The sequence below is a fragment of the Fusarium phalaenopsidis genome (assembly GCF_050370095.1).
Source record: "Fusarium phalaenopsidis strain FUZ10S chromosome Unknown contig_32318, whole genome shotgun sequence".
NCBI classification, from domain to species: domain Eukaryota; kingdom Fungi; phylum Ascomycota; class Sordariomycetes; order Hypocreales; family Nectriaceae; genus Fusarium; species Fusarium phalaenopsidis.
Genome location: NW_028145398.1, coordinates 401371 through 414111, shown reverse-complemented (window position 1 = coordinate 414111; position 12741 = coordinate 401371). Strand labels below are relative to the sequence as shown.

General features: G+C 50.3%; 7 protein-coding genes across 7 annotated transcripts; 3 read left to right on the top strand and 4 right to left on the bottom strand.

The window, feature by feature from the left end:
- Positions 1-1832: 1832 nt before the first annotated feature.
- Positions 1833-3150, top strand: LRP88_12506 (phosphatidylserine decarboxylase-domain-containing protein; the record flags this gene model as incomplete). Its single annotated transcript, XM_083248899.1, has 2 exons — positions 1833-2825; positions 2875-3150. 2 exons carry the CDS (start codon positions 1833-1835, stop codon positions 3148-3150), a joined length of 1269 nt encoding a protein of 422 aa, XP_083095354.1.
- A 495-nt stretch (positions 3151-3645) lies between these two features.
- Positions 3646-4422, bottom strand: LRP88_12505 (SGNH hydrolase-type esterase domain-containing protein; the record flags this gene model as incomplete). Its single annotated transcript, XM_083248898.1, has 1 exon — positions 3646-4422. One exon carries the CDS (start codon positions 4420-4422, stop codon positions 3646-3648), a length of 777 nt encoding a protein of 258 aa, XP_083095353.1.
- A 1515-nt stretch (positions 4423-5937) lies between these two features.
- Positions 5938-7491, top strand: LRP88_12504 (uncharacterized protein; the record flags this gene model as incomplete). The annotated part of the gene is made up of 3 exons (XM_083248897.1): positions 5938-5947; positions 6121-6566; positions 6826-7491. The coding sequence occupies 3 exons, from the start codon at positions 5938-5940 to the stop codon at positions 7489-7491; spliced, it is 1122 nt and encodes a 373-aa protein (XP_083095352.1).
- Positions 7492-7568: 77 nt separating this feature from the next.
- LRP88_12503 (GFA family protein) lies at positions 7569-8029 on the bottom strand (the record flags this gene model as incomplete). The annotated part of the gene is made up of 2 exons (XM_083248896.1): positions 7569-7916; positions 7967-8029. 2 exons carry the CDS (start codon positions 8027-8029, stop codon positions 7569-7571), a joined length of 411 nt encoding a protein of 136 aa, XP_083095351.1.
- A 693-nt stretch (positions 8030-8722) lies between these two features.
- LRP88_12502 (uncharacterized protein) lies at positions 8723-9790 on the top strand (the record flags this gene model as incomplete). Its single annotated transcript, XM_083248895.1, has 3 exons — positions 8723-8795; positions 8848-9120; positions 9171-9790. 3 exons carry the CDS (start codon positions 8723-8725, stop codon positions 9788-9790), a joined length of 966 nt encoding a protein of 321 aa, XP_083095350.1.
- A 1346-nt stretch (positions 9791-11136) lies between these two features.
- LRP88_12501 (uncharacterized protein) lies at positions 11137-11396 on the bottom strand (the record flags this gene model as incomplete). Its single annotated transcript, XM_083248894.1, has 2 exons — positions 11137-11199; positions 11247-11396. The coding sequence occupies 2 exons, from the start codon at positions 11394-11396 to the stop codon at positions 11137-11139; spliced, it is 213 nt and encodes a 70-aa protein (XP_083095349.1).
- Positions 11397-11468: 72 nt separating this feature from the next.
- Positions 11469-12201, bottom strand: LRP88_12500 (uncharacterized protein; the record flags this gene model as incomplete). Its single annotated transcript, XM_083248893.1, has 3 exons — positions 11469-11886; positions 11939-12108; positions 12166-12201. The coding sequence occupies 3 exons, from the start codon at positions 12199-12201 to the stop codon at positions 11469-11471; spliced, it is 624 nt and encodes a 207-aa protein (XP_083095348.1).
- Between the last annotated feature and the right edge of the window lie 540 nt (positions 12202-12741).

Genomic DNA, 12741 nt, shown 5'->3' with positions numbered 1-12741 from the left:
TATGACCTGCCTCGGGAGTTTTGAAAGAACCATAAATACGTCTACGAACATATTGTTCATTATTAACCTTTGTAACACTCCATGCCTGGCTCATCGCACATGTAACCATTGAGCCATTAGTATCGACTCTAGCGAGGGAATCGGTACATCGGGGGACATACAATCACATGCATCTCGTTTTCTAATGAGTAGTGATTCCTAAACTGGGTTCTAAGATAGGAACAAACCTTTCTGGTATAGAGTTGGGGTTAAGTTTCCGGAACCTTAATGGGCCGAGCTGTGCCAATACTAACCCCTTTCGCCAACTGGCCGAGGATAGGGTTTTGCGAGTGCATTATCACATATGCGAATGGCCAATAGATTCCCTTAAACTCTATCTAATAGAGGTTTGTCTAGTGATGTGTCTTTGGGATTGCTTGAATAGTTATGGTGCAGAAAAGTTACTCCGACCAGCTCGTATAGGAAGAAGAGCAACATATTGCAGAAAGAAATCTCCTTCACGAGATCTTATCTTCCCTTTGGAGTACTTCTACTTAGGTAATCTACAATGAAATACTTTGGGCTATTACTCGAAGACCAAATCTGGCGACGAGGGGGCTGCCACGCTGCATACATGTGACATTGCAGTAACACTAGCTAACCTTCTATGGATAGGGACGAGGTCTTGCCCCGTCTTCGGCTGATAGCACTCAAGTAGAAAGCAAATGTCTCGGCCTATGACTAGTTTGACGGAGCGGAGTACGCCGATCATCCACCAGGAAGCTACACAATGAAGCTTGAATCAACCGTTACTTGGATAAGTACCAGGCTAGTCCACAGGGCTTGAGTCTAAACACGCAAGCATCATGCCATTCTCATCACAACAGGAAAACCGAGATCCACCTCCCCGAGTCTGAGTCCGTAGTGACTGGCTGGAAGTGAAACCAAGACGAGGTCTAGTGCAGAAACATGGCGATATTCACAAGGAAAGTGAAACATGGCCTTTCACGACCGCAGATCTGAAAGCAGAGAGCTCGGTTTGGGAATGATGTTGCTCAGCTCATCTGTCGGTAGTGACGTTGAGGCTGCTGTGCGTGCCTTGAAGCGGCCTTTTATTGGAGCCCGCTTTGGCTTCTTGGGTGTATCTTGCAGCACATGTCTGCAGCTCGGACGAGACACCGAGCTCCCGTGAGACATTATAGGTTCGTTCCGCGAGGGGGGTTGCTTGGTAACCTTGATGAGCATGCTTCATATGGGGTATCAGTAATTGCTTTACGACATGGCTAATATCAATCGTGCTTGAGGAAATCCATGTTCACTGTGGATGCAGATACCCCGTTGCTATGAGCTTGTTGGATGTGTGTAGACAAAGCTCAGAGCTGGATCCGAGAGTCACCAACTCCATCCTGTACCTGAATAAATCCGGAAGGTCCATCTCTCGGCATTCCCTCTTTGTCGTCCTGCTTTCAATCTTCATCGCACAGCATATGTTGACACAAATGTCAACAGTCAAGCGGGGTCGTAAGACACAAACGCGGGGTTGTAAGACACGGATAGCTCATTGATCAACAGCTCGACGGCGCAGCATTCTTTGCAGAGCTCTTTGATTAGCTAGCTCTGAGACACTGGCAAGCCGATGAACCGAAACGAGAAAACACGCCCGTCGGGAGGAACCTAGTGCCCGTGGGTAGCTCCTGGTTATCTACACCCCTTTTATGAACCAGAGACGCAAGATGTAGCTCTTGTCTATATAAACCTTTGGGAGCTTCCAGTCTTTCAATTTCATCAATCCGCCCAGATCACCTTTCCTCATCACTTCTTCCTCATCCATCCTGACCCCTTGAACTGCCACCATGTCTGGCCTTCCCACCGCCCCCGATACCGAAATCGGCTTCCAGCCGCCCCCCTCCTTCGCTTCCCCCATCGGGCGCGTCGGAAAGGGATTCCTTCCCCCTGTCGTTCCCGTCCCCGGGGAGATTCCTATCCACTTCAATCCCGTCATCGTTCTCCTCATGGGCTATCTCGAGAAGGCCGAGCCCGGAGCCCTAGATGAGGCCGTTTCTGTTGCCTATGAGCAGATCCCCGAGTTCATGGACAAGTTGAAGATTCATGATGCTCGATCCTTCCTCATCTTTGCCAACGATCTGCTCAAGTGGACTCCCACCGAGAACTTCGAGGGCAAGGACATTTACAACATCCTGTGCATGTTCTACTTTGTCATGGATCAGCCTCCGATGAAGGGCCTCCAGACTGAGATCAACCCTAATGAGGTTGGTCAGCCACTCACTTGGCTGTCGTCTTGGATCGTCGTCTACGCTCAGCTCATCGGTCTCTTCATGGATACGCCAGCATCCATCACACCCGAGTCACTCCAGACCTTCAAGGACTCACCAAAGTACGACTACAAGGAGGCTCTTGTTCCTCCTGGTGGCTTCCGAACATTCAACGAGTTCTTCTACCGGAGACTCAAGCCCGGCTCTCGACCTATCGCCGACCAAAACAACGACAAGGTCATTGTCTACCCGGCTGATTGTACCTACGACAACTCGGTGCCAAACCAGAGCATTGTCAACATTCAGTCCGATGGCCTCATCTACATCAAGAACCTGCCCTGGACCATCAGCTCGCTGCTGCAGGGCAGCCGGTATGCAGAGAGCTTCCACGGCGGTGTCTGGATGCATGCCTTCTTGAACACATTCAACTACCACCGACAGCATGCACCTGTATCTGGAAAGGTTCTTGAGGTCAAGAACATCCAAGGTGCCTGCTACCTCGAGGTCAACTCCAAGTGTGAGCCGATCCGTGTCATGTGCGGACCGGATGCTCCAGATACCCCTGGCTACCAGGTGAGTCTATTAAAACATGGTTATAGTTGAACAAGCTAACAAGATCCAGTTCCTCCAAACACGAGGCCTCTGCGTGATTGACAACCCTGTCCTCGGCAAGGTTGCTGTCCTGCCCATCGGAATGGCCCAGGTTTCTTCAGTCAAGATGACTGTCAAGGAAGGTGACAAGCTTCAGAAGGGTGATGAGATCTCTTACTTTGCCTTTGGAGGAAGCGATATTATCTGCGTCTTCCAGCCTCAGGCTCGTCTGTCACCTGAAGACTTTGTTCCGTCGACTGGCAACACGTACTCCAAGATGGGTACTGTCCTGGCTCGGGCTCCTTGAGGGTATCTCGAGCATTCCCTTGATTAAAATGGAAATTGGATGACTGCCGGTGTGCTTGGGAGTGAACAGACCGGCTTTGGAATTATAACCGTATTGAAAACAGTCCCAAGATACAGGTGTTGCTTTGTAGTTGGTGCTCAACAGCGTGGTGATCGAATTCTCGACTGTAATTAAGCTGCAATTTCTGAAGGTATACTTCAAATCATGATCGACTGAGTATACATGGGACTTGTGCATCATTGGCCTTAGGGCGATGGTTCTGTGATGAAACTGCATTAACTAGAAAAGCCGGACGGCAAATTCACAATAATACTGAGAATGAATAGGTGAACGATTGCAAGCAAGAGTAGGCACCACGCCTTCAGATATTTTTAGAGGCCTCGCTACTCTAGTAACTCGTTATATACAAGATCATGGCTCATAGACACGTTCTATACTCAAACACCCAAAGTATCGACAAGAAAGAAATCATTTTGACCCGCCAGAAACCCCACTCTAGTAAACCTTGGTGATGGGGGTCTTGACGTAGGGCTTCAGGCTGGTATTGCCGTTCAGCTCCTCGTAGATAGCCTGCACGAAAGCCTGGGCGACGGCCTTGGCAGCGGCAGGGCTGGTGTGGGTGTGGTCCTTGGGGAAGAAGGCGTTGACGGCGTCCTTGCCCAGCTTCTGGTACATGTTGGTGACGGCCTGGAAGTGGTCGACGTAGGTGACGCTCGACGAGGCCAGGGCCTTGGTGGCGGTCTGCTGGTAGCCCACAAAGCGAGGAGCAGCAGAGTTGAAGGTGCCAGTCTCCCACTGGTTGTTGGGGGTCTGGGAGCTGAGGATGACAGTGGCACCCTTGGCGGTCATGAGCTTGGCAGCCTGGCTGACGTAGAAGACAAAGGTGTAGACAGTCTCGCCGGTGACATCCGAGATGCAGGTCTCCTTGCCGGCTCCGGGGCAGTCGGAGCGTTTGTTGTCGTTCTTCTCGGGAGAACCACCATCGTTGTGGCCGAACTCGATGACAACAATGTCTCCAGACTTGACAAGGTTGGCGACCTCCTGGAAGCGGCCCTCGTTCCAGTAAGAGCGGGCGGATCGACCACCGATAGCCTTGTTAACAACAGGGGCTGTCAGGTATTGGCCAATGTAGTTGCCCCAGCCGTCTGTAGATCCATCGTTGGCACCGTTCTTGGCCATGGTGCTGTCACCACAGAAATAGACAGTTGGCTCAGCGGCAGCGCGGATGGCACCAAGGGCCAAGGCCGTGAGAGTGGAAATAGTAAACTTCATTTTGACAAGATGCAGATTATCCAGAGACTAAGCAGAATCGACGAGTGTGAGCTGAAACCGAGCTTGAAAGAGTTCCCCAGGTCGTATATATAACAAACCAAACAGTCTCTTAATCAAAATAGCTATAGCCAAAACTCAACAAACATGCGGTCAATGGCGCGTTTACGAAACAAGACAGTGGCATGTCTGGCTCCGTTTCTACTAAATCGGGACTTTGACCCGTAAATGCCAAGGCCCCTATGAAACGTGGGTTGATATTTCCCGCCAGTCAGGGGTTGACGCCTCGACGATCCCGGCAGCTTGACCCTGTCGGAATGAAACTCGACCCGGGCGGACAAACAAAACGATTGATGGAAATCTGTGAAGAGTCCCGCTCTTACTTTGGGGAAAGGACCTCGTTCCTGAAACTCTGACTTCGGGGCTGTCGGCTTTGTCCGTTGACTTCTCCTGCCATGGGTTCAATGGTGCGCTTAGGAAAAACGCTAAAAGTTTAAAATGCCGACTTGGCAGGTGACCAACTATAAAGTCGGACTTGGGAATTGCGCATTTCCTAGGTAGTTTGCGTGCGTGGGATGGTCTCGGGACTCTTGCCAACTCGGGCACTGGGTTCATCTAGTATGAAGCTAAGTCATCTTTGATTGTGAATGTTGAGTAAAAGACGGTGAATTGAGCGGATCTGCGTATGAAAATATTCCGTGGGGAAAGGTATTACCTGGGAACCCTGATTCCTCTCGACCGGACGTGCGGGGACAGTCTGTCGTGCCCTCTAAGAGAGGCCTCCTGCTTGACTAGAAACTACATGATTCTCGCCTTTTGAAAAGAACACAATTGGATAGATAACTTATAACTATGTGTGTGTCAGAAACACGCGTCGATGGTGTTGATGCGGCGACGCTTACTCTCGGATAGCCAGCCGTACGAGCAGTAGTATCTCTATTTCACTCTTTTCTTGTTTTTTCATTAACGTCTCCGTTGCGCACAATACAAAAGAACACACTAATAAACACATTCTTCTTCTTTTTCAACGACGTCTTGGTCGTACACAAGATCAAACAACACACTAATAAACACATGACAGCATCAACCCCCAATGGTGTAAAACACCGTGGTCTCTATTTCATAAGGCTCGTCAAGACGAGTAGTTTCTTTTAATACTGAAAGCAAATAATTATCATACTTGGCACGCAGCAAGGTAGTCCTCACTAGATTTGTCCACTCGAGAAGCCCAGGCATTCCCGCGAAGCACTGAGTCAGATTCTATCTCACTCCATGCCAAGGACCTCATATGGTGTTTTTCGGCATTGGGCTTTAATGCCGGCATGTGTCGAGAACTGCGTTCTTTGTTACTGTGGCTGGTCGCTTTATTCAGTCATTCTGCTTGCTGACATAAGGCACAAACTTAAAGTTACCTCGTCTTTTACACGCCCTGAACTTTCTTCTCTTTTCTTCAACTCCTAATCATTAACTGTTTAAATAACCCAAGACCCGGTGCTTTGTGCCTCGCTTACTTTTACAATGGTAAACCGTGGAAAGCCATCACTTGGCTGTTTTACCTGCAAAGACAGTCGAGTCAAGGTATGCAGTCATCCCCCTTTCTGTCTGCCGAGTACCCCTACTAGATATTAACTCTGCATTATAAGTGCGATCTTCAAAAACCCTCCTGAAAACGCTGCCTGCGCCTAACAGGGCGCTGTCCAGGTTATCCCACCTCCTGGGAACTGGTGCACCGTCAGCAGAATACCCTCGCTGCGCAACAAGTCCAGGCCAGAGTCAACAAGCAGAGAAGAAGGCGCGGTTACGGCGACCTCAACGAGGTGTCTCCTCCTCAGCCACCAATTGGGAGCCCTGTCACAGTGTGCAGCGTGTTCAAGCTCTACGATGACTACTTCCTGAACTCGGGCATGGGCATCTTTGAAGCCCTGCCGGTTCTCGGCTCGGGGAAACGCGCCCCCTGTTTCTCTCATGCGCTCAACGCCGCGGCTCTAGCCAGCGGGGCAGGGCAGCTGCATCAGTCGGGTGTCCTGGTCCGGGCGATGCAGGCTTACGGAGACGCCGTCCTGATGTTGAGGCGGTCAATACAGGACTTGACGGTAGGTGGTGATGATTCTATCCTGGCGACCCTCTTTGTGCTCGGTCTCTTTGAGGTTTGTGTTCCTGAGGTTATTCTTGTTATCTCTGCTAATGGTGTTGCTAGATCTTAGTTCAGCAATTGCCTCGTGCAGAAGTACAGGGCACCGGTGTAGAATGCCACCCACATGCCAAAGGAGCACTTGCGATGCTTCGGTCCAGGGTGCAGCGAGGACTAGATACGCAGTTGGACCAGAATCTCTTTATATTCTGCCGCCATATACAAGTGTGTTACCTCCGTTGTCTACGTTTCCTGCAGCTGACGCCCCCGTCCAGATCATGGACATCTTCTCCAAAAAGGCAGACCCTACGTCACTAAAAACCGAATTCGAGGGCCCGTGGATAGACTGGCCAAGATTCTACCCCGTTGACCCAATTGTTCAAACATCAGTCGATCTGCTGGCCGAAGTCAAGAGCACAATGGGTTTGAACCGCTCCAAAACGCACATCATCATTGTGGCCGACCAAGTTCGGCACGTCTTGGGAAGTCTTGATCTTGTGGTTTCCCAAGTATCTCCTGACACTAGCCGGCATTCCAGCCCTCCTCCGTACTTCAACGGACTTTTGAGAAACCACTCTGCTGCCTCGGTAGCTATCGCCAAGAGCCTCTACCTTGCTGTGCGGTTACACCTCGTCGACGCGCTTCTACGATCTTTCGACGCCCAAGTTCACGTCGCGGAAGCCGACGATGATCTCCTGTCCCAGATTCCCGAGTGGTTACTCATGGAGCAGGAAGCTGGACTACGCGCACTCTGGGAGGAGGTCACGGCTGCGTTGGAACCTGGTGGGCAAGCCCCCGGGGTAAATAAGATTGCACCTGGGGCTGGCTTCCGCATGTTCTGCCTGTCATGGCCTATGGCGGCTATATCACAATCGGCAATGGCCAGTGAACAGTGGAAACGCAGAGTGTGGGAACTGATGGAAAAGGGCAATGGGCAATAGGGCTCAGTTCATTTGAGAATCAAACATGAGGGATAATGATAACGAGACCTCTAGTTAATTCACCCCCAGTTCCACGGCTACACGAGGTCAACCTTCTGCTGAGCACCCTCCATCGGCTGAACCCACTCAATTCTCCTCCTGGTAAAGATCTCAGCAACAGGCGCCCTGGAGTTGACGCGCTCGTCGTTGTTGTCGATCGTGCCGGCCTTTAGATAGACCATGCCCTGCGTGGCTGGCCCGCCTCTCCAGAGGGTGGTGCCACAGTTGCCGCAGAAGTGGCTGGTGACGTCGTTGCCGGCATTGGAGGCGTTAGTGTACGTCTTGGGAGTTCCGTCCACGACGGCGAGCTGCTGCGAGGGGAGGACCCAGTTGAAGCTGCAGAGGGAGCCGGAGATGCGTCGGCAGTCAAGACAATGGCAGAGGGCCTGGAGGTATTAGTTAAACTTGCAATGCAGGTTTGGAACAGGGAGCACGCCTGGGCAACGGGATCACCAGAGATGGTGTATTTGATGTCGCCGCAAAGACAGCTGCCGCTCATGATGATAGATGGGGCTTGAAGATGAAGGCGCGAGGGAATAAGACAGAGAAGAAGGCAGAAGGTTATAGGATGAATAGAGGATGGAAATGATTGTAGTATTGGATGACAGTCAAGTAGGTAAAGGGCGGCTTTATATAGCAAGAACCTCTGCTCTCAGACGATGCCCGAGGAGCCACTTACACGAAGCCATATCTATCTAAACCATTTTGAGATAGCCATGCGATGCTGGAATATAATTGGTCGCTCTATTCCATCCGGCCTTCTTGTTTCTCCACCGCTAAACAAGTCTCGACCTAACCGCCTACTCCAAAGTATTAGATCACGGCCCGGCATAAAGAGAGGGCATTGAAACATGCGGAATGACATTGGACCTTTCGGGTTCGGAAATTAGCCACCTCCGAATGATGGCGGCCGGCCGGCTGGATCAACCAGACTGGAGGTTGATTGAGCTCCGGAATCAGCCACGATAATTACAACTAAACCATTTCGGTGCATGTTTGCGATATAGTTTGGGACGAGCCTAGCTCTGGGAGGTCCCGGCCATTTCAAAATACCATTAGTCGTGCCAGGAGAAAAGGTCGAGGCGGGGCATAAGAAGGTCGCGGCAAGTCTTTGTCTTCCTGCCCATCATCAGAGTTCTCTATCCTCTTCTGCTTTTTACAATCGAATTTGTTCATCAGGCCATTTCCAATCATGCCCTCTCTATCCTCCATCCAGCAGGCCAACTCCCAGGCTGCCAACAAGACTCGAATTGTTGCCGTGATGAGTACGTAAACCCCCAATCTCGGAAGTACAGGCTAATGTAATATCAGTGGGAGGCACGGGTGGCATCGGAGCCGCGACATGCCGCGAGTTGGTCACCAGTTTCAAGAAACCGAAGCTCTACATCGTCGGCCGGAACGAGTCAGGGGCATCCCACCTCACACAGGAGCTTGGAGCAATCAACTCCTCGGCCGAGGTTCACTTTATACAGAGCGATCTCTCTTTGATAAGGAACGTGGATGACCTTTGTCGCCCAGTGGCTCAAAAGGAGTCCGCCATCGATCTCCTTTTCTTGACCGCGGGTATCTTGAATCCCAAAGGCCGCAACAGTACGTCATCTTGACAGTTATGCGAGCCTTGGCAACTGAAAAATATCTAGATACGGAAGAAGGCTTAGATAAAATGTACAGCCTCATGTACTTTTCTCGTATCCGAGCAGTCACCAACCTCCTCCCCCTTCTCAAAAGCGCCGCCGCCAACGGCCGCCCATCCCGCGTCATCTCAGTCCTCGGGGCAGGGAATGAAGGCAACATTTTCAAAGACGACCTCCCCATGAGAGACCACTACAGCCTGAAAGCCTGCTCCCGACAGGCGATAGCCATGCACACGCTGTCCCTCGAGTATCTCGCCCGCGGGAACCCCGATGTTTCGTTTTTGCACGTCTACCCTGGCCCTGTCCGGGGGACTAATATTATGGAAGGGTTTGGGCAGCCTTTGAAGTGGGTCATTGGGGTTCTGATGGTGCTGGCTGCGCCGTTTAACATATCTGTGCGGGAGTGTGCGGCGAGACAGCTGTTCTTGATTACCACTGAGGCTTTCAAGGCAAAGGGAGATCGATCTGGATCGTCTTTGGCGGTTTTTAGGGTTAGTGCTGATAGTGAGACTCTTCCTGAGAGTCCGCTTGTGGTTGGGTATGTTAAAGATGGGATGATGGAACGGGTGTGGGCGTTTACGGAGAGCACGTTTATGAGTGTCCTAGGCAGAGGCAAGGAATCTTAAACTGGTGACATTCAGGACAGGAACTACAGAATCTCAACCAACGATACTCTTCCAGAGAGGCCTCTTGTTTTCTGGAAACTATATGATTTTCGCCCTTTGAAGGGGACACGATTGCATATACAGCTTCAATATGTGTATCGGAAACGCATGTCGATGTTGTTAATGTGGCGACTCTTCCTCTCAAATAGCTAGCCACGACAGCAACAGTACTTTTACTTGATAGTTTCTTTCAAGACTCGGGGTGTAAAATTACTCTAGCTATTATATCTGTCACGTAGAGAGCCAGTCCTCGCTAGAATTCATTTGCTTGGGGAGTCCAGGCATTGCCACAGAGCACTGTTATTATAACTTGGCGACGTTTCTTAAAGAAGCCATCAGCCACAATAACAAAGGCCACAGTTATTGACACATGTTGGCATTAAAACCCGATGCCAAAAATCAATAGTGCATTGTATCGAGATTCTGCCTCACTCTACGCCGGAAACCTCTCTGGTATAGCCTAGGGGAAAGGGAACTGCTGAGAGAGGTCGGAAGGGATCTTTGCTCTCCGCCCTACCCAGTAACAAGCCTCACTCTCAGATCATTATATACTGGCCAACTATTTATCCCAGGTCCTGGGATCCCAGCAAGGAAGGGTACCTCATTGCCATCACGGGTGATGCCCTGACGGTCGGTCCATTCTTCAAGGATATGCCGCTCGATACGAGCATCAACACTTCATCTAATCTAAGCCCTTATGTCCCTCTTGCCGAAGTCCTTCAATCCCCTATATTCTATCCGGCACCTGATAATCCCTCCTTGCGCAGCATCACAGAGAGAAATCGGATGAGACGTAACTTGGCCCGAACGGGAGAACGGGATGCTCGTATGAAAGTTTTAGGATATCCTCCCCTAAGGGTAATAAGGAAGACATGATAAGAATTATAAGATGATAAATAAAGAGAGATCTAAAATCTTATGTTTTATAGGTAGATTTTCTATATATACTTACCTAACATCCAAGGTGAGTTCGATACTTTTTGTCGTTCTCGTGTCTTGTTTGACCCACGCAATCATCTGAAGTCAGCTTGCACTGCACGTCTGTGATAGCTGGGCATTCCAATCAGTCTGATATCATTTAGTAGGCAGGGACAGATACTTGAATAAGGGATGTTCACTTGGGGCGCATAAATACCTAGCATCAAACCATCTGAGAGTGACTCACTCAGGATAAAAAATTGCTCTCGACGTAGGTTAGAAACATGATATTTTACATTGCCAGGTAATCTCTCAACTCAAAGCCTCCTTAGCTACAGCAGGCCTCCAATCAACATGTCCATTCACTATCTCTTACAGAATCTATACCTCTACAGGATCTCAGCCAACGGACCAGTGCGGTCAATGTTGACGCCGAATCGACTGGGTGTGGTCTGCCCTCACGTTAGCAGCCGTCCTGAATAGCCTCAGATAAACTTACCTGGATGTAAAACACTCCATCCTCTATAACGTACTCGTTGTACGTCTCCTCGGTCTTATCCACGACACGAAACGCAATTTTGTTCTTCTCTACAGCCTCGAGGAACCCTTCCCTCAAGACATCATTAGTCCCAAAGCCGTCTCCATTCATTCTCGACACGAGAGCCCCAAAGTACCATCTGATCTGATCACCAGTGCCGTACCGCCAGTTCTCAACCGCATCCTAAGCAGAGTTCATCTTCTCAAAGACGGCCTCCCAGTTGGGATCAAAAGCAACCTCCTTCTGGAGCATGGCATTGAGCTCTTCTTGCTTCTCCTTGATGCGCTCCTGGTACTTGAGAGCCTGCATACGCACACGGTAACTCATCGGGCCAGGGTCCAAAGGCGCAGCGTCGAGTGCGTCCTTCACGAAGTCAGTCATGAGGGCATTGTCAATATTGACTCCGAGCTTTTCGGGATGAAAGATCATGACCAGCTCACCATCCGGTGACACTTCACAGCTACAGTAGTCGGTCTTGCCGTTAGCATTCGCGGCCATGGTCAGCATGTGAGTGGTGCAGATCTTGTTGAGTTCATCCTTGTGAGCTTCCCCTAGGTTGTTTACGAAAGTTCGAAAGTTGGACACGGCGGCTTTGACATAACTGGCAAGGTTCAGCGTCAGGTTTGTGTTGGGTGTTGATTTCGGCCACTTACTCCCTCATGAGCTCGCCAGTGTATCTCTTGGCCCAGCTATCCTCTTCCGCATACGGCCAGATCTTGTGAGGATCAATGTCAATGGTCCATGGCTCTCTGAGGATCTGAGAGCTCCGCCTCGTACTCGGGCTTCTTGGGATCCCACTTCTCTCAGACTGGCAAGTAGTATCCTGTGAGTACAGCAATGGTGTTTGTAAAGACTTGTGAGACTTACTGTCACCTCGGACATAGAGAGGAAGCTTCTCAGCGGGTGGAAGAGACATGGTTGCGAATTTGGGTGTGGTGAGGCTTTGAGCGTTCAAGCTTGATCTGTGTATCCGAATCACAAGTAGACTTGGGACATTGAGGTCTTTTATGGACAGTCCAACATCTCTCAAGAAGCCCGCTAAGCTCCCCATCTCAGACCCGAGTTGCAACTAACGCAGTGAGCTAGTTTGCCTCAAGGCTGTGCTCAGCTCTACCCACCACACGTCACTCCACATCCCCATCTCAAGATCGCTTCTTGGCGATACTCGACACCAATTACAGTGCTCTCGAGTTCCCACAAAGGTGGAAACTCGCAAACAAAGTAGAATTAGTCCTCAGTTATCAACCTTGCTGCCCACGTTGATCAGGCGTAAGCACTCCTGCATCAAAAGCAAGTCCGAGACCCGAATGGCCTCTGTCGATCAGAGGGGCACAGCTATCTCCATTGTCTTCTCATTTAAGCTTATAAACGCCACTTGCATGAGCTGAAGTATTAGCTGCTTGGCATCATCAGGGCGGTTACACTTGGCTGTCCAATTCCGGGACGGAATACATGC